We start from the raw sequence: 25611 nt of genomic DNA on the forward strand, positions 1-25611 counted from the left end.
TTGACATCCATTGCTTTCGGTCCTCTCCAAGGTTTCTCATAGTCATCATTGTCACTGTCACCAACGTCCCACTGGGGTGAGTTTTTCCTTGCCCTTATGTGGGCTCTAATGAGGATGTCGTTTTGGTTTGTGCAGCCCTTTGAGACACTTGTGATTTAGGGCTATATTGGCCCTAGTGTGTGAATGTGAGTGTGAATGTTGTCTGTCTATCTGTGTTGGCCCTGTGTTGAGGTGGCGACTTGTCCAGGGTGTACCCTGCCTTCCGCCCGATTGTAGCTGAGATAGGCGCCAGCGCCCCCTGCGACCCCGAAAGGGAATAAGCGGTAGAAAATGGATGGATGGATGGATGATTGATTGATTGATTGATTGAAAGTAAGATTATAATAATGATTGTAACAAAAGTAAGACAATTACTATTTATCGTGTTAGTTTAACTGTGTTATAGGTAAATTCACGTTTGAAAAAAAAACAAATTATTAATGATTATTTCCTGTGATGGGACCGCCGCCATGACAGATGTTCCATCGATGCTAGCGAGGGGAAAAAAAATAAAAATGGACCCTTCCGGTCTCCAACAGACTGTGCTTACAACGCGGGCTTATTCGCTCACCATTTTGTTATAGACCCTCGCGTCTAAATGCTACTATTTTCTTCGAGGGGTAGTTCGCTAATTGGACAAGTTACCGTCGTCTTTTCTTGGCGTTTTTGTGGTTTTGGCTTGAGGCTCGCGTAGCTGTTAGCTGGCTAAAGTAGGAGGCTAGCGTTTAATTATATTTATTTTATATGTATGTTTTCCCCCCAACAGAAATACAACGCTGACAGTGACACGGGTTTCCGCCGCTTAAGGTAAGATTGTGAGTTTTTATTTATTTGTGCATGCAACGACGACCAGTTAGGGACAGAAAGGGTGACAAAGGCTGTGCTCAAGGCCTAGCGCGTCTGTCGACCATTAGCGTGTGCTGCTACCCATGTTTTGTAAGCATTGCACATTATTACATCTACAATCCTGCATGGAAATAAGCAAATACGTATTAACAGTTGATTAGTCTTAGAGCTGGGCGATATGGCCTTTTTTTTTTTTAAATCGCGATATTTTTTAAAGGGTATATCGCGATACACTATATACATATATATACATATAGTTTGCATTCGCCTTGAATGAACACTTGATGCAAATACATCCATCCATCCATCCATTTTCTACCGCTTATTCCCTTTCGGGGTCGCGGGGGGCGCTGGCGCCTATCTCAGCTACAATCGGGCGGAAGGCAGTGTACACCCTGGACAAGTCGCCACCTCATCGCAGGGCCAACACAGATAGACAGACAACATTCACACTCACATTCACACACTAGGGCCAATTTAGTGTTGCCAATCAACCTATCCCCAGGTGCATGTCTTTGGAGGTGGGAGGAAGCCGGAGTACCCGGAGGGAACCCACGCATTCACGGGGAGAACATGCAAACTCCACACAGAAAGATCCCGAGCCTGGATTTGAACCCACGACTGCAGCAAATACAGTATTTCCTGGAATTGCCGCCCAGGCGCTAATTATTTTAAAACCTCTTCTCCCTCCTGCGCTTACCAAAGGCATGCGGTAAAAGTAAGCATGCGCTAATTATTTTAAAACCTCCTTTTAGAGTTTAATAAGTCTCTTATTCTTTTTAATATCACTGTTATTCTGAAGCTAACCAATAATAAATAAAATACTTCTTACTATTAATGTGACATCTTGAACAGGTGTGGTAGAAACCAGATGGAATAAAATGCATGAGAATGTTTTATATTTTGAACGTTATTTTTGACACTGTGATTACCAGCGGAATTATTCATTACTTATCGTTTTAAGCGATGTCAGCTAAGATTTATCTGAGAGCCAGATGCCGTCATCTAAAGAGCCACATCTGGCTCTAGCGAGTGACTTTTCAAATGATGCTACATATTAGCAGTAATGCTACTTTTTATAGCAACGCTTTTGTCTGTTCGACATATTCCCACTTGAAGCCAAACCACCGCCAGATGATGGACGCCCTGCTGTTTTTATTGGGAATTACGTCTTCTTTCATTTGTTACCAGATCCACACCTTCTTTCTCTCCTTTTCCCACTCGTACGGCTATGTTAGCAGCTAACGTTCCCCAGTCTGCTACCTCTCTGGCGGGCGAGGGCGTATACGTATGTGACGTATGATGTGACAGTATGTGACGTATGTAAGAATGTGCGCCTTCTTGTCTGCGAGAAGGAGAGACAGGAAAGAGTGAGAAGAGCCTGAAGTGTAATGCCTGCAGCTAAAAGCAACTGCGTGAGAACGTATACTCGAATATCACGATATAGTCATTTTCTATATACAAACCCGCGATTTATCGTATATATCGCCTAGCCCTATGATGAATCTATGTGTCTACATTAAAACATTCTTCTTCATACTGCATTAATGTATGCTCATTTTAAATTTTCATGCAGAGAGAAAAATCACAACTAAGTCAATTTCCCAAATATGTATTTATTAAACAGTTATTAAGCAGTGGCAAAAACAGAAAGTGCAAGATTGTCAGAGACATTTTAAAACAAACTTTTTTAATATCGCGATACATTATATATATCTTGATATTTTGCCTTAGCCTTGAATGAACACTTGATGCATATAATCACAGCAGTATGATGATTCTGTGTGTCTACATTAAAATATTTTTCTTCATACTGCATTAATATATGCTACTTTTAAACTTTCATGCAGAGAGGGAAATCACAACCAAGTCAGTTGACCAAAACGGTTATTAAGCAGTGACAAAAACATTCATGTCATTAAAAAAAAAGGTGCAAGATTGTCAGACATTTTAAAACAAGCTATGAGTGCACTTTTGTGCATGATGTCATGCAGATGACATATCAAAACAACACTAAATTAAAGTGCACTTTTTGTACAGAACGCCACTACAATAGTTTCAAACAAATAAAGTGCACTTTTGTGCATGATGTCACACAAGATATTTCAATAAGTGTCAAATAGAAATGAGCTCCATAATAGGAATATAAAATAGTGTTTGTCCTTTGCTATGTGGTAGGTTCCTGTGGATGTTATCTCCTTTTGTTATTGACTATGTTTTTCATACGGTGTTGATCTGGAAATGTTTGCCTTGGCATTTTGATGGTGTGGCACCGAACGGAGATGTTGTAATGCGGAGTAAGCACTCTTCATTCTCAAGCAGGTGACTTTTCAAATGATGCTACATATTAGAATTAATGCTAATTTTTGTAGCAATACTTTCGCCCTGCACTTGACAAATTACAGTTGTCTGTTCGATATATTCCCGCTTGAAGCCAAACCACCGCCAGACGATGGACCCCCTGCTGTTTTTCTTGGGAATTAATTCTTCCTTCATTTGTTACCAGAGTCGCACTTTCTTTCTCTCGTATTACCACTAGCATCACAGCTAATGTTGCCCATGCTGCTACCTCTCTGCTCAGCGAGGGCGTATACGTTTGTGACGTATGTAAGGAGCGATTGCTGTCTGTGAGAAGGAGAGACAAGAAAGAGTGGGAAACGCCGGTAGTGTAATATCCGCAGCTAAAAGCAACTGCGTGAGAATGTATACTCAAATATCACGATAGTCATTTTCCGTATCGCACAGAGACAAACCCGCGATATATCGAGTATACCGATATATTGCCCAGCCCTACTATGAGTGCACTTTTGTGTATGATTTCACGAAGATGTCATATCAAAACAACACTGAATTAAATTGCACTTTTTGTACAGAATGCCACCACAATAGTTTAATATAAACACAGTGCACTTTTGTGCATGATGTCACACAAAATATTTCACTAAGTGTCAAATAAAAATGAGCTGCATAATAGGAAATCAAATAGCAGTGCTGCTACTTTTTGTAGCAACGTTTTTCCCCATAATTGTTGAACATCTTCCGGCTTGAAGCCAAACCACGGCGTCCTGAATAGTCCTGGGTTCGATCCTGCCTCCCATCAAAACTATGAATGAACACATGTGGAGTTATGTACTTGACAAAAAAAGGTGAATAATTTAAAACAGGCTTTATATTTTAGTTTCTTCATAATAGCCACCCTTTGCTCTGATTAATTTTTTGAACACGCTTGGCATTCTCTTCATGTGCTTCAAGAGGTAGTCACCTGAAATGATTTTCGCTTCACAGGTGTCATAGTTTTGATGCCTTCAGTGACAATCTACAAGGTAAATAGTCATGAAAATAAAGAAAACACATTAAAATGAGAAACTGTGTCCAAACTTTTGTATTGTGTGTATATATATATATATATATATATATATATATATATATATATATATATATATATATATATATGCGCACACACACACATATGTGTATATATGGGCAGAATGGTGGAACAGGAGTTGGTGCATTTGCCCCACGATACGAAGGTCCTGAGTTCAATACCGGGCTCGGGGGTTTGCATGTTCTCCCTGTGACTGCGTGGGTTCCCTATGGGTACTCCGGCTTCCTCCCACCTCCAAAGATATGCGCCTGGGGATAGGTTGATTGGCAACACTAAATTGGCCTTATTGTGTGAATGTTGACCGTCTATCTGTGTTGGCCCTGTAATGAGGTGGCGACCTGTCCAGGGTGTAGACCGCCTTCCGCTCGAATGCTGCTGAGATAGGCTCCAGCACCCCTCGTGACTCCTAAAGGGCAAGTGGTAGAAAATGGATGGAAATAAGAAATCATTACTTTAAAAAAGTAGTTTTATACTTGTGAGCGTTGATGACACAGCTTTGCAACAGTTGATATTCTAGTTTCAAGCATGTTTTACTCAATATAGGTCATCAAATTTCAGCAACAAGCTGTAATATCTTATTGAGATCATTTGGGACCAAAACCCTTAAAACAAGTAAAACACTAACATAAAATCTTCTTAGTGAGAAGAATTATATTATCAGACAGAAAATAAGGAAATATCACCCTTATTTGAGATATTTCATCTTACTTAAATGTCAGTTTTGGCAGCGCACCTATTTGGTTAACAATATTTTTTGCAAACCAGTAATTATAGTCTGCAAATTATGTGTCGTTGTTGAGTGTCGGTGCTGTCTAACGCTCGGCAGAGTAACCTTGTAATACTCTTCCATATTAGCTTTTAGTTTAGTTTATTATATCTTCGGTCAGTGGTCAACAAAATAAACAAAACAGTTTTACATAAACAAACAGTTGTGCATTCAAAAATAGAAAATGTTGCCGACCGAAAGGGTTCAGGCTGAAGTTGAACACTATAAACAGTGTCAAATACAAGATCCATCCATCCATTCATCTTCTTCCGCTTATCCGAGGTTGGGTCGTGGGGGCAGCAGCCTAAGCAGGGAAGCCCAGACTTCCTTCTCCCCAGCCACTTCGTCCAGCTCTTCCCGGGGGATCCCGAGGCGTTCCCAGGCCAACCGGTAGACAGTCTTCCCAACGTGTCCTGGGTCTTCCCCGTGGCCTTCTTCCGGTCGGACGTGCCTTAAACACCTCCATTGGGTAGGCGTTCGGGTGGCATCCTGACCAGATGCCCAAACCACCTCATCCGGCTCCTTTCAAATACAAGATGAGCTTCCTAAAAATATGAAATTTCCTTTGCACAACATACTGTAAATACACTTTGTACACAACATAAACACTGTTCAATTATATACACAGTAAAGACGTGAAATATCCCTATACACATGTTAGTTAAACATTTGTACCAATTATATACTAGTATATACAAACAATTATACTTCCATTATTATTTATATCCCACATTTAGTTTGTAATTAACATTGATCATAGTATTAACTATATTAGTAGGTGGCAGCCGGTAGCTAATTGCTTTGTAGATGTCGGAGGCAGTGTGCAGGTAAAAAGGTACCTAATGCTTAAACCAAAAATAAACAAAAGGAGAGTGCCCCTAAGAAAAGTCATTGAACCTTAAGGGAAGGCTATGCAGACTAAAACTAAAACTGAACTGGCTACAAAGTAAACAAAACAGAATGCTGGACGACAGCAAAGACTTGCTGTGGAGCAAAGACGGCCTCCACAATGTACATTGGAACATGACATGACAATCAACAAAGTCCTCACAAAGGATAAAAACAACTGAAATATTTCTTGATTGCTAAAACAAAATATATCCGGGAAATATCACTCATAGGAAGACATGAAACTGCTATCAGAAAATACCAAAAAAGAGAAAAAGACAGCAAAATAAGAGCGCAAGACAAGAAGTAAAACACTAAACACGGTAAAACAGCAAAAAACTCAAAATAAGTCAAGGCGTGATGTGACACGGTGTGACAGTACACCTATTTTGAGACCAGCTGTATTGATGCATGCTTGGTTATGACTTATAGTCATATCCAACAATTGCGACGACGACACTTTACTGTCAACTAAGTTTCGTTTTTTAATGATTTCTGCTGGTTACTTGGCTCAAAATAGGTTGAAAAACACTGGAATAGGAGACTATAATAGAGTAATTGGTATTCATTGCCGTTTAAGCACCCCTGACTTTTGTGGAGTTTTATGGTACCGGGTGACAAAATGTGACATAAATATTGGTTTTATTCCTGCACAATGCTGATAAAGTCTGACTCATTTTCACAGGCATAAAAGGGACAAGCGGTAGGAAATGGATGGAAGGGATGGATGGCCTGGATATGATCAGACGGAACTGGGGATGGAAAGGAGGACGGCTGCTGACGAAATGCGCTCTTTTCAACCATATTTGAGCTCCGAAGCAAGAAAGAGACCTAATTTTTGTGATGAAAGTAAGTATTGTTAAATTGTACAATGTGATTTATTTGTTGTCTACAGTTCCTCGCTGCCTAACAGGTAACGTCTAATATACAACTCCATATACAAGCCCTTGGACCGCTGGTCGACCTAAGATGTCATCTTGATTACATTTGGACAGAATGTTCCCATTTGAAAATAATGGAAATTGAATAAATCCATCCGCGATCCTAAAATGTACAGTACAGGCCAAAAGTTTGGACACACCTTCTCATTCAATGCTTTTTTTTTTTTTTTTTTTTTTTTTTCCCTGACTATTTACCTTGTAGACAAGGCCTGGGCAATTATTTTGACTCAGGGGGCCACATTTAGAGAAAAAAATGTGGTGTGGGGGCTGGTTTATCTTTTTTTAGGAACACTAATACAAAACCTCACAATAAAGTCTGATTGAATGCTAAAAATGTTATGAAAGACCGCCTTAAAAACGGAATGGAATTTTTTTTTCTATGAACGATAAAACCTTGAATATCGAGAACAAATAAACATCACACCCCTCTCAATTGACATATTTTACAATCAAGCCAAATGCAACAAACGAAATATGAATGTGAAGGGTAAAAAAAACAAAAATATCTACAATCTGATATGTGATATATATCACTAAGCTTTATAACTTTTTTGTAAAAGTCTCCTTCCACGTCTGTACGGTATACGGGTATTAGTATAGTACCGCGATACCAATGAATCATATGTGGTACCATGCCGCCTCTGAAAAGTACCGGTCTGCGACACTCTAAGATCTTTTCTTAAAATAAAGCCAATAATGCAATTTTTTTCTAGTCCCCTTTATTTAGAAAAGTACCGAAAAGTATCAAAATAATATTGGTATCAGGACAACACTAGTCACTAAAATATCAATCAAAAGCGCAGATTCCGACCGTTGAACTATGTTGTATAGTTCAAGATTTAATTTGAAAACATGACTGCACATCATAATGGCAGCTACACTTTCCATCCTAAAGATCTAAAAAAAATATTTGGGAATGTCCGGTGGGCCAGATTAAAAAGTTTAACGGGCCGCATGTTACCCCCGGGCCTTAATTTGCCCAGGTCTGTTGTAGATTGTCACTGAAGGTATCAAAACTATTTCATTTCTTTTTTTTTTTTACATTTATTTACTTATTCCAGGTAATGACATAAAAAAATTTTTTTTTCAAGTACAATGTTGACAACACATAATATAGATTAATATAGTGCAAAAGGTAATGTATAGTATGTAATGCATTATTGTCCAGTTTTGCCTGAAAGGAAGTATGAAGAAGATAACTTATTTATCAATCCCACCCCCAGTTCTCCATTCAGTGATTATTCACGAGTTTCACTGTTACTTTGTTTAAGGATTATAGTACAAATGTTGTATCATAGTGGCATTACCACAGGTAACAATAATTATTACACTGTAACAATCATTTGTATTAACAATGTAGAAAAAATGAATATACCAACAATGGTAATAGACAAAATAGCAATAATGGTAATAGACAACACAGCAATAATGGTAATAGACAACACAGCAATAATGGTAATAGACAACACAGCAATAATGGTAATAGACAACACAACAATAATGGTAATAGACAACACAACAATAATGGTAATAGACAACACAACAATAATGGTAATAGACAACACAGCAATAATGGTAATAGACAACACAACAATAATGGTAATAGACAACACAACAATAATGGTAATAGACAACACAACAATAATGGTAATAGACAACACAGCAATAATGGTAATAGACAACACAACAATAATGGTAATAGACAACACAACAATAATGGTAATAGACAACACAGCAATAATGGTAATAGACAACACAACAATAATGGTAATAGACAACACAGCAATAATGGTAATAGACAACACAGCAATAATGGTAATAGACAACACAGCAATAATGGTAATAGACAACACAGCAATAATGGTAATAGACAACACAGCAATAATGGTAATAGACAACACAGCAATAATGGTAAGGAAACATTGACACTTTGAGACATGTAAACACTTTGAGACATAGTACAACAGCAGGTCAAATCAAATGAATAAACAAATGTAGAGTTATGTACTCAACAAAGAAATGTGAAATAATTTAAACATGTTTTATATTGTAGTTTCTTCAAAATAGCCACCCTTTGCTCTGATTACTGCTTTGCACACTCTTGGCGTTCTCTCCATGAGCTTCAAGAGGTAGTCACCTCAAATGGTCTTCCCTACACAGGTGTCGTAGTTTTGATGCCTTCAGTGACAATCCGCAAGCTAAATAGTCGTGAAAATAAAGAAAATGCATTGAAATGAGAAGGTGTGTCCAAACTTTTGGACTACTGTATACGTGCAGGAGGGATCGAAAGAAGATGGATGCATAATGAATCCATTCCAGAGGTGCAGTTTCCTGTTCTATGGTCACCATTATACTATGCCATCCATCACTGGTACCTACTGTTGTGGCATGAGGGGGAAAAAAGTTAAAACCAAAACAGACTTATTTAATCAGTACTGATAAACTTAATGAACATAAAAAAACACTTTTTGGGCATTTTGCCCATTATTTACAGTCCCTATAGAGGACAAAAAGACGTATGTTTATTTATTTTCTTAATTGAATCTATTTTGTGGTATATGGCTAGTAGAAGGTAGCTAACGCTGAAGCTAATAGGAATACTATATTGCGTCCATATGCCCCTCTAAAAAAACATCTCGAAATCACAAAAAGTACTTTGTCTCGTGATCTGAATACTAACCAAGTATTAGCGATATTAAAGACCTACTGAAATGAGATTTTCTTAAACAGGGAAAGCAGGTCCATTCTTTGTGTCATACTTGATCATTTCGCGATATTGCCATATTTTTCCTGAAAGGATTTAGTAGAGAACATCGACGATAAAGTTCGCAACTTTTGGTCGCTAGTAAAAAAGCCTTTCCTTTACCGGAAGTAGCAGACGATGTGCGCGTGACGTCACGGGTTGTAGGGCTCCTCACATCCTCACATTGTTTACAATCATAGCCAGCAGCAGCTAGAGCTATTTGGACCGAGAAAGCGACAATTTCCCCATTATTTGAGCGAGGATGAAAGATTCGTGGATGAGGAAATTTAGAGTGAAGGACTAGAAGAAGAAAAAAAGGCGATCGCAGTGGCAGCGATTCAGGTGTTTTTAGACACATTTACTAGGATAATTCTGGGAAATCCCTTATCCGCCTATTATGTTGCTAGTGTTTTAGTGAGTTAAATGGTACCTGAAAGTCGGAGAGGGGTGTGGCCACAGGTGTGTTGACGCCAGAGTCTCTGAGGGAAGTCACGGCAGCTGCAGCAGGACAGAAACTCCCCTGATCTCTGTTAAGAGCCGACTTATTACCACAATTTTCTCACCGAAAAGTGTTGATGAATTGTAGTCGGGATCCATGTTCGCTTGACCACTCTGATCCATAGTAAAGCTTCACTTCCGGGAATTTTAAACAAGGAAACACCGTGTGTTTGTGTGGCTAAAGGCTAAAAGCTTCCCACCTCCACCTTTCTACTTTGACTTCTCCATTATTAATTGAACAAATTGCAAAAGATTCAGCAACACAGATGTCCAGAATACTGCTTAATTATGCGATTAAAGCAGACTACTTATAGCTTGGATCGGGCTGGAAAATAATGTCCGCTACAACCCGAGACGTCAAACGCACGCGTCATCATACGAGTCATCATACCGCAACGTTTTCAACACGACACTTAGCGGGAAATTTAAAATTGCAATTTAGTGAACTAAAAAGGCCGTATTGGCATGTGTTGCAATGTTAATATTTCATCATTGATATATAAACTATCAGACTGGGTGGTCGGTAGTAGTGGGTTTCAGTAGGCCTTTAATCTAAGCCTTTACGCTCGGGAACTACTTTTTAACGGCGCCCTGGTCACAGAGGTATCTAGCTTATGCAGCCATTGATGTACTTAGCCCGTGAGCTGTTATATTGCCTCTGAGTTGGTGAATGTTAATTCTAGATTATAAATTATGCCCCTCTCTCACCTGAATAGTACAAGGTTGTGGCCATAAATCGAGAAGTTGGTCAACTCTGACAAGAAAGGCAAGAAAAGATGCTTGTTTGTGTCTCTGTATTTTATTAGCTGTGAAGATTACGATTATTTCTTATGTTTGATGGGAAGATATGAGCATCTAATCAGTCGACATGGCATTCAGGTGAGAGCAGATGTGTATGTATCATGTTCGTAGTTTGTGCTTCTTGTTCCGCACTTAACAACAGTGCTACATGATGTTTAGTGTTTCACTGAAGCCTAATCTTCTTATCACTCAGCCTCTAAAACTTGTAGATCATCATCCTTATGGTCAGTCAAAATGATAAGGTTCTGGATAGGGTTGTTCCAATTCCAATATTTTGGTACCAGTACCAAAATGTATTACGATACTTTTCTAAATAAAGGGCACCACCAAAATGTAATTATTGGGTTAATTTTAACAACAGATCTTATGGAACATCAAACAATTGTCAAACAATTTTGGCCTTAAATAAGATAGTGAACATACCAGACAACTTAACTTTTAGGATTAAGTAAGCAAACAAAGGCTTCTAATTTGGCTGCTGACGTATGCAGTAACACATTGTGTTATGTCCCATTCTATTATTTTGGCAAAATTATGAGGGATCATCTCTTGCTGAGCGGTGCTTCAGTGTTAAAAGCCCATCCATCCATCCATCATCTTCCGCTTATCCGAGGTCGGGTCGCGGGGGCAACAGCCTAAGCAGGGAAACCCAGACTTCCCTCTCCCCAGCCACTTCGTCTAGCTCTTCCCGGGGGATCCCGAGGCGTTCCCAGGCCAGCCGGGAGACATAGTCTTCCCAACGTGTCCTGGGTCTTCCCCGTGGCCTCCTACCGGTTGGACGTGCCCTAAACACCTCCCTAGGGAGGCGTTCGGGTGGCATCCTGACCAGATGCCCGAACCACCTCATCTGGCTCCTCTCCATGTGGAGGAGCAGCGGCTTTACTTGAGTTCCTTCCGGATGGCAGAGCTTCTCACCCTATCTCTAAGGGAGAGCCCCGCCACACGGCGTTAAAAGCCTTTCCTTTATTATTTATTTTGAAGCCAAAATTACACACTGTTTGTGCTTGTACGTACTCCGCGTGTGTACATTGTTGAACATGCTCCTCTGCTCGTAAAACCAGCAATGTCACGACGTGATGAAAAAAAAGGTACTGGTATTTTTCGGAGGCCGTATAGTATTGTTTTTAATTTGTTAGTATCACGGTACATTATTAGTATCTGTATACCCTGTAACCCTAGTTTTGGACTAACATTTGTCCCAAAGTAGTCGTCGTTGGCTCTCACGAGGTCAACCATATTCAGTAAAAGTTATTGTTGTTGAAGGAATTGGCAAACATTGTAATCCATCTGTGAAATTAAAATGCAAATATTCCATGTTGTGAATTATACTTACAGTGAGTATATAAAACTTTGATGGAAGTTTTAGGATGTTTTAGAGCGCTTTATAGGGCGGACTTTCATGGGTTCTTGTTTCACATAAGGCAGAGGTCACCAACGCGGTGCCCACGGGCACCAGGTAGCCCGTAAGGACCAGATGAGTAACCCGCTGGCCTGTTCTAAAAATAGCTCAAATAGCAGCACTTAACAGTGAGCTGCCTCTATTTTTTGATTTTATTTATTTACTAGCAAGCTGGTCTCGCTTTGCTCAACATTTTTAATTCTAAGAGAGACAAAACTCAAATAGAATTGGAAAATCCAAGAAAATATTTTAAAGACTTGGTCTTCACTTGTTTAAATAAATTAATTTATTTTTTACTTTGCTTCTTAAAACTTTCAGAAGGACAATTTTAGAGAAAAAATACAACCTTAAAAATGATTTTAGGATTTTTAAACACTTATACCTTAGCTGAGATAGGCGCCAGCACCCCCAGCGAACCCAACAGGGAATAAGCGGTAGGAAATGGATGGATGGAAATTCCTTCCTCTTCTTTCCTGACAATTTAAATGAATGTTCAAGTATTTTTTTATTTTTATTATTGTAAAGAATAATAAATACACTTGAATTTAATTCTTCATTTTAGCTTCTGTTTTTTCAGAAAAGAATATTTGTGAAATATTTCTTCTAACTTTTTATGATTAAAATTCAAAAAAATTATTCTGGCAAATCTAGAAAATCTGTAGAAACAAATTAAAATCTTATTTCAAAGTCTTTTGAATTCCTTTAAAAAATTTTCTTCTGGAAAATCTAGAAGAAATAATGATTTGTCTTTGTTAGAAATATAGCTTCGTCCAATTTATCATATATTCTAACGAAGTGCAGATTGGATTTTAACCTATTTAAAACATGTCATCAAAATTGTAAAATTAATCTTAATCAGGAAAAATTACTAATGATGTTCCATAAATTATTTTTTTAATTTTTTCAAAAAGATTCGACTTGGCTAGTTTTTGTCTTCATTTTTTTTGGCTGAATTTTGAATTTTAAAGAGTCGAAATTGAAGATAAACTATGTTTCAAAATTCAATTTAAATTTTTTGGTGTGTTTTCTCCTCTTTTAAACTGTTCAATTCATTGTTTTTTTCATCATTTATTCCCTGCAAAAAACCTTCCGTAAAAGGAAAACAAATGTATGATGGAATGACAGACAGAAATACCAATTTATTTATGTATATAGATGTATTTATTAAAGGTAAATTGAGCAAGTCGGCTATTTCTGGCAATTTATTTAAGTGTGTATCAAACTGGTAGCCCTTCACACTAATCAGTACCCAAGAAGTAGCTCTTGGTTTCAAAAAGGTTGGTGACTCCTGACATAAGGTATGTGAATTTTAAACAAAATTTAAAAAAATTGTATTAAAAACACAAATGAATTCTCACAAGATATAGGAGTTTCGAGCCTGGTAAGTATTTTAATTAAAATTCCAGATTTCATTGGATTTAGCGAACCCAAAGACTGTTCTGGTTTTAGATAATGTTATCTATATATTTTACAGACAGTCTTTCTTTTAGCTATTTGCCTGTGTCTTATTTTTGCAGCAGAAGAGCCCATGAGGAAGATGCCCATGCCAGAGTTTGGTTCCTGGCATGGATTTGAGCCTGTGCACTTTGTTAGCAGCAGCGGCGGAGGAGCATATGGCGCTGACGAGAAGGAGAACGATAAGGAGCCTAGAAGGAGTGATTCGTACGCCGGGTGGGACAGGGAATATCCACACGCTTCCCACAGCAGCAGTGGCAGAGCTCAAAGCTCCTACCTTAATCCTGCTTTTGACCAAGTGCAGCCGTACACGTCTGACTCTTGGGGTTCCCAAAGGGATCGAGACTGGGAGAGAAACTCTGGCACCTCTTTCGGTGGTGCAGTCGGTTTAGGTTACGGGGGCCACGGATCCTCATCAAACTTCATGACAAAGATACGGCAGGAGTACTCAAACAAGTATGATGCCCACAGTTCTCAAAATTTAGATACCTACTCACAACCACACAGGTACAATGAATACGGGAGAGGGAACAGACCAGACTCCGGACGTCACGGTTTAGGATATGGCCACCAGGACCCCCAATCATCCACCCAGCCTCATAACCAAGCATCTGCCACCTTTCAGCTGGTGGATACATTGAACCCCGTCCCTATCTCTGAGAGCCCACTAGACGAGAAGAAAAATCTCATTGCCAATTTGGCTTCTGCAGTGGTTAGCGCTCTTAAGGATCCTCGGTACGCCAATGCCACCGCTACTCATAATTACAGCTTCTTGTTGAGTCGCAGCATTCAAGCGTGCAAGACCAACCCGAAGTACATTTACGTCAATCTGAAAGATATCAATCCGGTCGACATACCCACGAACCGCAACGTGCCGTCGGAAGGCTATGCCTGTGAGCTGAGGTGTCAGGGTGTGTATCTGGCCACAGGATACGCTGGAAGTAAAAACGGAGCAAGGGACCGCGCCTCTGAGCGGGCTGTCAAACTTTTTATGAAGCCTGTGACGGTCTGTACGGTGCAGCGCAAGTACAACCACACAGTGTTCAATGACGTTGTTGTGCGGCAGAGAAACTGCTTCACTCCTGTCTTCCCACCTGCCCTTGGGAAGCCAGAGGACTTCGGATACCCCAGCTTTAAGGGCCCCTACGAGCCCGACATGAAGAAGCACTGGACAGAGTTTGTGGTGCAGGAGAACGCCCAAGATGCCATCTGCATACTCAATAACTCTGCAGCCTTCTGTCATATGAGGGTGTACTACAAGTTTCAGCATCTACCCAACGGTTATTGGCTGTGCAGCGTTTATGTGCAGGATGAAATGGTTGCGCAGGCCACTGGAACCAAAAAGACCTCCAAGCATTCCGCCGCAGGAGAAGCACTAGAAAAGCTACGCGTGAACCAGGCGTCACGCCAACAAAAACAACAACAGCAGCAGCAGCAGCAGCAGCAGCAGCAAGAGCCACAGGGCACAAGGGGAAATTATCAGTCAGAGTCAGGTGGACAGTTACGACAGCGTGGCTTAAAAAACAAACATCTGAGTCAGTTGGTCATCTTTGATAATGGGGACAATGCCATTTGCATCATCAACGACACAGCTCAGTTTAACAAAATATCAGCCGACTACAAGTTCACACGCTTACCCGATAATAATTGGAAGTGTGAGGTCTACCTGGCAGGACAGTTTGTGGCAGCAGCTGTCGGAGCTAAAAAGCAGGTGAAGCACGTCGCAGCACAGGAGGCTCTGGCCACATTGAAGCAGACGCAGGCCGTGGTCCGGTCCAACCTGAGAAAGGAAGGTCACAACGACTCCATATCCCGCTCTCAGATCATGGGTCGTTCTGACGAAGAGGCCATAAAGCAGGAGATAAAGGAAGACAACATCGGAAACCAGCTGCTGCGTAAGATGGGGTGGAAGGGAGGCGGCTTGGGGCGAGACGGAGAGGGCATTGCAGAGCCCATCAAAGTCAAGAAGCAGTACTCCAGGGAGGGTTTGGGCTTGGACAGTGTCAAATTCAGCAGCCAGCTCAGCAAACAGGACATTGAGGACATCATTCGCACGTACGTCAGGTCGGGGCGCCAGGACGACCTCCGCTTCGCCAACGACCTGACCAACGAGGAGCGCAAGCAGATCCACCAGGTGTCGCTACAGTACGGCCTACGGAGCAAGTCGTACGGACAGGGGAGTCAGCGATTCCTAGTGGTCAGTCGCAGAGTGGACACAAACCAGCTCATTGGTCAGCTCCTACAGAAAGGACAGGTGGGACGATATGAACTTGTAAAACCTCAGGCCTCGAATTGATTTACCCGGACAAATCACTGCACTCAATTTGTGCGAGGTAAAAGCCAGTCATGGTCTGGACTCTTCAGGTAACGCCTGGGGTAAGGCTGTCCAATAAACACATCTGAATCACGGTCACTATTATGGCTGCCACCATGAAATTAGGATGATCTAAAACATTTTGAGAGTGCCACCAAATTAACGATGCGTATTTCATAGGGATGTAACGTTACCAAGATGTCACAGTATGATGTTTTAAGGCCATGGAATGATAATGTGGAATTGTCCCAAAAAATAAAAAAAAAGTCATGGTAAAAATGGCAGCGTGTTACAGAGGCAGGAATGTTTAGGATAAACATACTTACTACAATTGAACACTAACATAACGCTCAAATCTTCTAATCTGATTTATTCCTGCAAACTTGTATTTTTAGGTGCAAAGAATTGTGCGGAAACATCCACACATTAGCTTCAAATAGATTTTCCGCGTGACGGTTTGTCAAGTAGCTTGTCATACCTTCTGTAATGTGCAATGTCACGCCCTCGGTCGGCTTGGAAACGCACGAGACAAAGGTACCGCTTTAGTACGCCGGGTTTATTTCTCTGTCAGCAATATAACCAAAATAGCTGTGAATGGTTTTTGATGAAATGTTCAGGAAATGTCCATTCTAAACAATTCCTCTTCTCTACTAGGGGGACACATTTCTCCCCCTTGCGCAGAGGATTATGGGAAATGTAGTTTTTTTTTTTTTTGTTTTTTTTTACATCGGCCATTGAAAAAACAATACAGTCACCAAGTTTTTGTTTGACACTGTCAGACGTCCCAGCATTATTGCGACTTCTTAATATTTACAATACCGTTACATCCCTAGTAATATTTTTAAGTTTCATTTTGAACTGATATTTGTGATTTCAATATTGATTAAAATAATTTGAGGCCATAAATGTGCAGCCTTAGCCCAGGTGGGATAGAGTTCCTGCAAAAAGCCCTTTTTCTGCCCCTCGCATAACCTTACATTTCTTTGCGCATATACTTGTTAGAAGTACTACATCTTGATTTATGTTCGTACCAAGCCGGAAATAAGACTATTCACTGTGTTAGCATTTTCCACGAGGCGATTCAAGCGACTGATGGTAGTATGGCCCCATGAACTTTGATGGGAGTAATGCATCATGCAATACTCAACCGTGGTTGCACTTTTTCCTGGTCATTGTACGCAAGTTGCTCCTTCTGTTTAATGGCAGACTGTAGTTGTGAATAAACTCAAACTGATATCACCAGGCTTAGCGTCATTGAAACATTTTAGGTGAAGTGAAAAAGCAACAAGCGTCTGATGTATATTCATTTATTTACAAGAAAATGTACACTTTGTTACATGGGTTACCAAGTGCAAACTCTCAAAGGAACTGAAATCTTGTATGGTCAGTTCAGTGTGACCGCCACTTTGTATGATTGTGAAATAGCTTACATATCTTCAGTCTTTAGTTCATGATACCTAATAAGGTGTTGTGTAGCACTCAAACCTAGAAGAAAAGGCAACAGTGTTCGAGGGGTGAATCTCCATGTTGGGTTCAGTCCCAACTGAAAGGCTTTCCAAAAGGCAGAATTTTAAAAAGTGAAGCAAAAACAGGAAGAGCAACACTCATTAAAAAATAGGAATCGTCACAGCAAACCAGACAAGCACGTACAGTTAGCAGCCACTAGAGTAAGGAACCCAGATATAACAAGGTACATTAACTTCATTATAACAAACATACTTTAGGCCAACAACAGCATTCTGCAGAAGTGAATGCCACAAACCGTACAAACTTGGCAAAACAAGTCGGGGGACATGTGTATAATATACTGAGTGGAGTGGGATATCCATTTCCTTCCTTGTGAAATGATATTCCAGGCTGATAACGTGTGGTCAACAGTCACGCCAACTTTGTTCAACAATAGCAGAAACCCTCTTCTCGTACTCCCGCTTGTTTTCTTGGTACAGCTGGGCCGCCTGGCTGTTTGCCGGACTGTTTGGGTTTGGCTCGTCCAGCAAAGACTTGGATAAAGGACAAAAGCGATGTCAGTGGATGAACACAGCATTTTTTTTTTTACTTTGTCTGTGTGCAACCGTCACCTGTATAGAAGTTAATATTGAAGATACGTCATAAGTGGGACTCCAACGGTTTTGAAGAATATCTAAACATATGCTGCCGTCGGCATATACTGCCAAAAGAGCACATATAGATTAAGCATTTTTGGGAGGTGTTCAAAACATAATGCATAATTCATATCCTTACCATTAGGATGAAACATTTTAGAGACAAACCTCACTGTTGGAGGCTTATTTGGATATTCCTCTGTGAACTCGATGGTAAGTTTGAAAGTCCCTGAAAGGGACCAAAAAAACAGAATTGCAGACACTGAACAAACATTGGCCATGGTTTTATTTCACTAACACCATTTTGTACAAATCTAAAACCTGTTTTTTTGGTAACAGGTGCCTGTTACTCTATAGCAGGGGTCGGCAACCCGCCGCTCTAGAGCCGCATGTGGCTCTTTAGCGCCGCCCTAGTGGCTCTCTGGAGCTTTTTCAAAAATGTATGAAAAATGGAAAAAAAAAAAAAATAAAGGAAAAAAAAAATACATTTGTTTTAATATGGTTTCTGCAGGACAGACATGACACAAACCTCCCTAATTGTTATAAAGCACACTGTTTACATTAAACATGCTTCACTGATTCGAGTATTTGGCGAGCGCCGTTTTGTCCTACTAATTTTGGCTGTCCTTGAAGGCACTGTGGTTTGTTTACATGTACAGCTTTCTCCGACATTCTAGGACGTGTTTTATGCCACTTCTTTTTCTGTCTCATTTTTTCCACCAAACTTTTAATGTGGTGCATGAATGCACAAAGGTGAGTTTTGTTGATGTTACTATCTTGTGTGGAATGATCAGACATATTTGGCTAATCGATGCTAGCATGCTATTTAGGCTAGCTATATGTACACATTGCATCATTATGCCTCATTTGTAGCTATGTTTGAGCTCAGTTTCCTTTAAATCCTCTTAATTCAATTTATATCTCATGACACACTATCTGTATGTAATATGGCTTTTAATTTTTTGCGGCTACAGATAGATTTGTTTTTGTATTTTTGGTCCAATATGGCTCTTTCAACATTTTGGTTTGCCGACCCCTGCTCTATAGGAGCGGTTCTCAAACTGTTTTCATCACCTCAGAAAACGCTTGGCTACATAATGATAGACATTGAAATACAATAGCGTAATAGGCCTATGAATTTATTTAACAATATACTTAATATTTTTGGACACAAACATTACACACAGTTTGAATATAGGAATATAAAACACTGTACTTCAATAATGACTCAAACTTGGCGTACTACTCGATCAGGCCTGGGCAGAAAAGGCCCGCTGTGCGTTTACAAATCATTTTTTCTAACGTTTAACATCGAAACTATTAATCATGCAGTGTCATTTTCAAGTGATCTTAGGTCTTTAACTATATAAAATAACCTAATGGTCGGAATCTGCACATTTGAGTGATATACAAGTTATTACGGTAATCATAAGGACTCCAGGCAGAAGGGTTTGCTTACAGTGCAGCCAGCCCGAGACACGGGTGTCGGGACGGACGCAAAAGCACAATTTTACAGCAAAATTCTGCAGAAAAGTGATTGGAGGTTGTTGAGGGCTTTTTAACCTTTGTGTGCACATTTTGCCCTGTTTGTTGTGTTTTGCTTGATTGTGCTGTCTATCAAGGAGGAGGTCTAAAAAGGAAAATATGAGCAACGTTCATATGTTGTTAATATTCAGTGGTAGTGTTGTAAATCCTACATGTACATGGTTGGTGTCTCATTTCAGTAAAAAAAAAACCAACAACCGTAAAATTCCATTGTTTTATAAAGTGGTCTGTTTCTAGGATTATATCGGATACTATTGTGTTTTTGTGTTGGTGTGCCAGAAAAAAAGGAGCTAAAGCACACAGAACATATTTTTACAGCTCTCTCTCTATATATATACATATATATATACATATATATATCTATGTCATATGTATATATATCGATATGCAGCTGTAAAAATCTATTACGAATATATATATTTTTTTACAGCTCTCTTTCTCTCTATTTATATGCATATGTTTATATATATATATGAATATATGTATACGTGTGTGTATATATATATATATATGTGTTTATATGTATACATATGTACATATGTGTATATATGTATTTGTGTATATATATATATATGCATGTATGTGTATATATTTATATACATATGTATATATATACAATTATACATATATATGTGCATATGTATATACATATGTGTATGTATATACATGTGTATATATACATATATATACTTGTGTGTGTGTATATATATATATACACACACACATGTATAAGTGTATATATACGTATGTATATACATATGGGTATCAATACATATGTATATATATAAATATATACATATTTATATACATATGTATGTGTATAAATGTATATGTTTATAAATATTTGTATGTGTACATATATATATGTATGTGTGTGTATCAATATAGATTTTTACCGCTCTGTATATGCATATATATATACATATATGTATATATATATATGTATATATATATGTATGTATATATATACGTATGTATGTATATATATATATGTGTATATATACACGTATGTATGTATATATGTATGTATATATATACGTATGTATGTGTATATATGTATATATATGTGTATGTATGTATGTGTATATATATATATATATATGTGTACGTATGTATGTATATATACATATATGTACGTATGTATGTATATATATATGTGTATGTATATATATATGTACGTATGGATATATATATATATGTATGTATGTATATATATATATATATGCACGTATGTATGTATACATATGTATGTATACATATGTATGTATATATATATGTATGTATGTATGTACATACGTATGTATGTATGTATATATATACATATGTATGTATGTAAATACATATGTATGTATATATATATACACGTATGTATATATATACATATGTATGTATATATATACGTATGTATGTATATATACGTATGTATGTATATATATATACACACGTATGTATATATACATATGTATGTATATATACGTATGTATATATACATATGTATGTATATATACATATGTATATATACATATGTATGTATATATACGTATGTATATATACATATGTATGTATATATACATATGTATATATACATATGTATGTATATATACATATGTATGTATATATATATATACATATGTATGTATATATATATACATATGTATGTATATATATATACATATGTATGTATATATATACATATGTATGTATGTGTGTATATATATATACATATATACATATGTATATATATGTGTGTATATATATATATATATATATATACATATGTATATATATATATATATATATATACATATGTATATATATATATATATACATATGTATATATATATATACATATGTATATATATATATATACATATGTATATATATATATATATATACATATGTATATATATATATGTATATATATATATATATATACATATGTATATATATATATATATATACATATGTATATATATATATATATACATATGTATATATATATATATATACATATGTATATATATATATACATATGTATATATATATATATATACATATGTATATATACATATGTATATATACATATGTATATATGTATATATGTGTATATATATATATATATACATATGTATATATATATATATATATACACATATGTATGTATATATATATACACATATGTATGTATATATATATATACATATGTGTGTATATACATATATACATGTGTGTATATACATATGTATGTATGTATGTATGTATATATATATACACATGTGTATGTATATATATACACATATGTATGTGTATATATATACACATATGTATGTGTATATATATACACATATGTATGTGTATATATATACACATATGTATGTGTATATATATACAATTGTATGTATGTATATATATACACATACATACATACATACATATGTATTTATTATAAACACAGATACACACAAACCCCCAGACACATTTTCTCTATGTGGCCCCTGAGTCCTAATTATTGCCCAGGTTTGCACGAGATGGAGCCTGCGTGTAACGCAGTTTGAGAATCACTGCTCTATAGTGTAGTATTTGAACGCCACATGAGGAAATACTGTGAACCTTTGCTTTAAATGTACATATATGAGACATGACTTACCATCTTCAAAAGGAGTTCCCTCAGGACTGAAATAATAATAGTAAGTTAATATTTTCACTATATAACTTTAAGTGTATATCTGGTAAACTAAAAAAACTTACCCAAAAATGACAGCGTTCCATACCATGATATTATTTTCTGATGGAGCCCCGCTCACCCCGGCAGGAGGATCTTCTTGCAGCCTGAAAAAAAATATACAACTGTAAGCCTAATAAACGTTTTCAATAGTACAGTCCATATCAGGTGTCACCAACGCTGTGCCCGCGGGCACCAGGTAGCCCGTAAGGACCAGATGAGTCGCCCGCTGGCCTGTTCGAAAAATAGCTCAAATAGCAGCACTTACCAGTGAGCTGCCTCTATTTTTTAAATTGTATTTATTTACTAGCAAGCTGGTATTGCTTTGCTCGACATTTTTAATTCTAAGATAAACAAAACTCAAATAGAATTTAAAAGTCCCAAAAAATAGTTTAAAGACTTGGTCTTCACTTGTGTAAATAAATTCATTTATTGTTTTACTTTGCTTCTTATAACTTTCAGAAAGACAATTTTAGAGAAAAAATAACCTTAAAAATAATTTTAGGATTTTTAACCACATACCTTTTACCTTTTAAATACCTTTCTCTTCTTTCCTGACAATTTAAATCAATGTTTAAGTAAAATATTTTTTTTATTGTAAAGAATAATAAATACATTTTAATTTAATTCTTCATTATAGCTTTTGTTTTTTCGACGAAGAATATTTGTGTAACATTTCTTCAAACTTATGATTAAAATTAAAAAAAAATTATTCTGGTAAATCTAGAAAATCTGTAGAATCCAATTTAAATCTTGTTTTAAAGTCTTTTGAATGTCTTTTAAAATTTTTGTTCTGGAAAATCTAGAACAAATAATGATTTATCTTTGTTAAAAATATAGCTTGGTCCAATTTGTTATATATTCTATCTAACAAAGTGCAGATTGGATTTTAACCTATTTAAAACATGTCATCAAAATTCTAAAATTAATCTTAATCAGGAAAAATTACTAATGATGATCCATAAATTATTTTTTTGATTGCTTCAAAAAGATTCGAATTAGGTAGTTTTTCTCTTCTTTTTTTCGGTTGAATTTTGAAATTTTAAAGAGTCGAAATTAAAGATAAACTATGTTTCATAATTAAATTTTCTTTTTTTCCCTGTTTTCTCCTCTTTTAAAATGTTCAATTAAGTGTTTTTTCATCATTTATTCTCTACAAAAAACTTTCCGTAAAAGGAAAAAAAAGATATGACGGAATGACAGACAAAAATACCCATTTTTTTATATACCGCATTTCCTTGAATTGCCGCAGGACATATAGTATGCGCCTGCCTTGAATTACTGCCGGGTCAAACTCGCTTCCCAAAATAATTAGCGCATGCTTAGTATTACCGCCTGGTCAAACTCGTGACGTCATGAGTGACACTTCCCCTGTCATCATTTTCGAAATGGAAGAGGCTGATTTCAATACCGGTAATTTGAAATTGCATAAAGGGAAGAAGATTAAAAGCTATTCAGTAGGATTTAAGGTCCAAGCTTACATCACACTCAAATTTTTAATGCATACCTTTGGTAAGTGGTGGAGTGAGAAGAGGTTTTAAAATAATTAGCGCATTTTTACTTTTACCGCATGCCTTTGTAAGCGCAGGAGTGAGAAGAGGTTTTAAATTAATTAGCGCCCCGGCGGCAATTCAAGGAAATACAGTAGCTAGTTTTTCTCTTTTTTTTCGGTTGAATTTTGAAATTTTAAAGAGTCGAAATTGAATATAAACTCCATCCATCCATCCATTTTCTACCGCCTATTCCCTTTTGGGGGCGCTGGCGCCTATCTCAGCTACAATCGGGTGGAAGGCGGTGTACACCCTGCACAAGTCGCCACCTCATCACAGATAGACAGACAACATTCACACTCACAATAACACACTAGGGCCAATTTAGTGTTAAACTATGTTTCAAAATTTCATTTTAATTTTTTCCTGTTTTCTCCTCTGTCATCATTTATTCTCTACAAAAAACCTTCTGTAAAAGGAAAAAAAATGTACGACGGAATGACAGACAGATTTTTTTTTTATATATATACATATATATATATATATATTTATTAAAGCTAAATTGAGCAAATTGGCTATTTCTGGTAATTTATTTAAGTGTGTATCAAACTGGTAGCCCTTCGCATTAATCAGTACCCAAGAAGTAGCTCTTGTTTTCAAAAAGGTTGGTGACCCCTGGTCCATATGGTCCGAAACAGGTCCTTGAAGTAATCATGAAAGTCCAAATTACTAACTCGGAAGCGCCATTTACGTAAGGTACGGCAACGTAGCACCAGGAATCCCGAATCGCTTAGCTACAAGCTGCTAACGCTCTTAGCAACGTAAGGTTCATGTATTTTTTTTAATTTCTTTACACGCAACGCTGTTAAACTCCACCGAAACAACAAAAATCACGCCGGCGTGAGACAAAACCCGCGTGGAAAGTTGTCACAATTCGACGACGCTGACAGGCTAGCCCGGGCTATGCTAACCTTTAGCCACTTGTTATTGTCGTCTCGCTCACCGTTTAAAATCCCTCATTAAGCGTCGTCTCGCCGGTGTTGACATCCTGCTCGCCGATCGACTGGAAGTGTGTTTTTTATTCTTAAAATACCTGATTACTTTGAAAACACTTTAGGCTAACTGGTGGTGGACACACACCGCGATTGGTTTGTCAAATATTTGGCTACCTCCGATAGCACACGGACGCTACCATTATTGGTAGAAAAGGGGTTCGCTGGCCCTATCTAGTTCCTGTTTCTTAACACACGCACTGACTTAAATCCTCAAATTACGTCTTAAAATGAATACATATAGGAAAATCCGGAGTCTAAAGTACGATATTGTCACGTTAAAGCGACCACAGTTGAGCTACTAATGGAAGATTCCATAGGCGATTACGTCATTCACCAAGCACCCATGTATTTTCTATTGGTGGTTTTAAAACAGCCTTTTTTTTGCGCCAGGGACAAGCGGTAGCACAGTGGTTCTTAACCTGGGTTCGGTGAGTCGGCCTCAGGGGTTCGGCGGAGGTCAAAACACATCCGACTCATCGTATGAATACAAACTTCTCTCTATCAGCTGACTGATTTGCAGGTGTGTAATTTGTTGTGAGTTTATGCGCTGTTTTGTTTTTGGTTTTTTTGAACAAGATGATGTTCATGCATGGTTCATTTTGTGCACCAGTAAAAAAAAAAC

The 25611-nt window shown here is 37.5% G+C and overlaps 2 protein-coding genes across 2 annotated transcripts; one reads left to right on the forward strand and one right to left on the reverse strand.

Moving 5' to 3' along the window:
• The first annotated feature begins 510 nt into the window (after positions 1–510).
• nkrf (NFKB repressing factor) lies at positions 511–17314 on the forward strand. The gene is made up of 3 exons (XM_061891548.1): positions 511–846; positions 6610–6773; positions 13824–17314. Exons 2-3 carry the CDS (start codon positions 6635–6637, stop codon positions 16055–16057), a joined length of 2373 nt encoding a protein of 790 aa, XP_061747532.1. The 5' UTR covers positions 511–846; positions 6610–6634; the 3' UTR covers positions 16058–17314.
• A 54-nt stretch (positions 17315–17368) lies between these two features.
• ube2a (ubiquitin-conjugating enzyme E2A (RAD6 homolog)) lies at positions 17369–25133 on the reverse strand. Its single transcript, XM_061891552.1, has 6 exons — positions 24938–25133; positions 22471–22551; positions 22370–22395; positions 18317–18406; positions 18154–18242; positions 17369–18075 (listed from the first exon to the last, which is right to left on the reverse strand). Exons 1-6 carry the CDS (start codon positions 24979–24981, stop codon positions 17947–17949), a joined length of 459 nt encoding a protein of 152 aa, XP_061747536.1. The 5' UTR covers positions 24982–25133; the 3' UTR covers positions 17369–17946.
• Positions 25134–25611: the final 478 nt, after the last annotated feature.

This window comes from Nerophis ophidion, linkage group LG29, assembly GCF_033978795.1.
Source record: "Nerophis ophidion isolate RoL-2023_Sa linkage group LG29, RoL_Noph_v1.0, whole genome shotgun sequence".
Lineage (NCBI taxonomy): Eukaryota > Metazoa > Chordata > Actinopteri > Syngnathiformes > Syngnathidae > Nerophis > Nerophis ophidion.

Coding starts and splice junctions, on each gene's coding strand:
- nkrf (XM_061891548.1), top strand. CDS start 6,635: ATGGATGGAAGGGATGGATGGCCTGGATATGATCAGACGGAACTGGGG. Junction 6,774..13,823: donor ACCTAATTTTTGTGATGAAA/GTAAGTATTGTT, acceptor TTATTTTTGCAG/CAGAAGAGCCCATGAGGAAG.
- ube2a (XM_061891552.1), bottom strand. CDS start 24,981: ATGTCAACACCGGCGAGACGACGCTTAATGAGGGATTTTAAACG. Junction 22,552..24,937: donor TTAATGAGGGATTTTAAACG/GTGAGCGAGACG, acceptor ATTTTTTTTCAG/GCTGCAAGAAGATCCTCCTG. Junction 18,407..22,369: donor GGGAACTCCTTTTGAAGATG/GTAAGTCATGTC, acceptor GGTCCCTTTCAG/GGACTTTCAAACTTACCATC.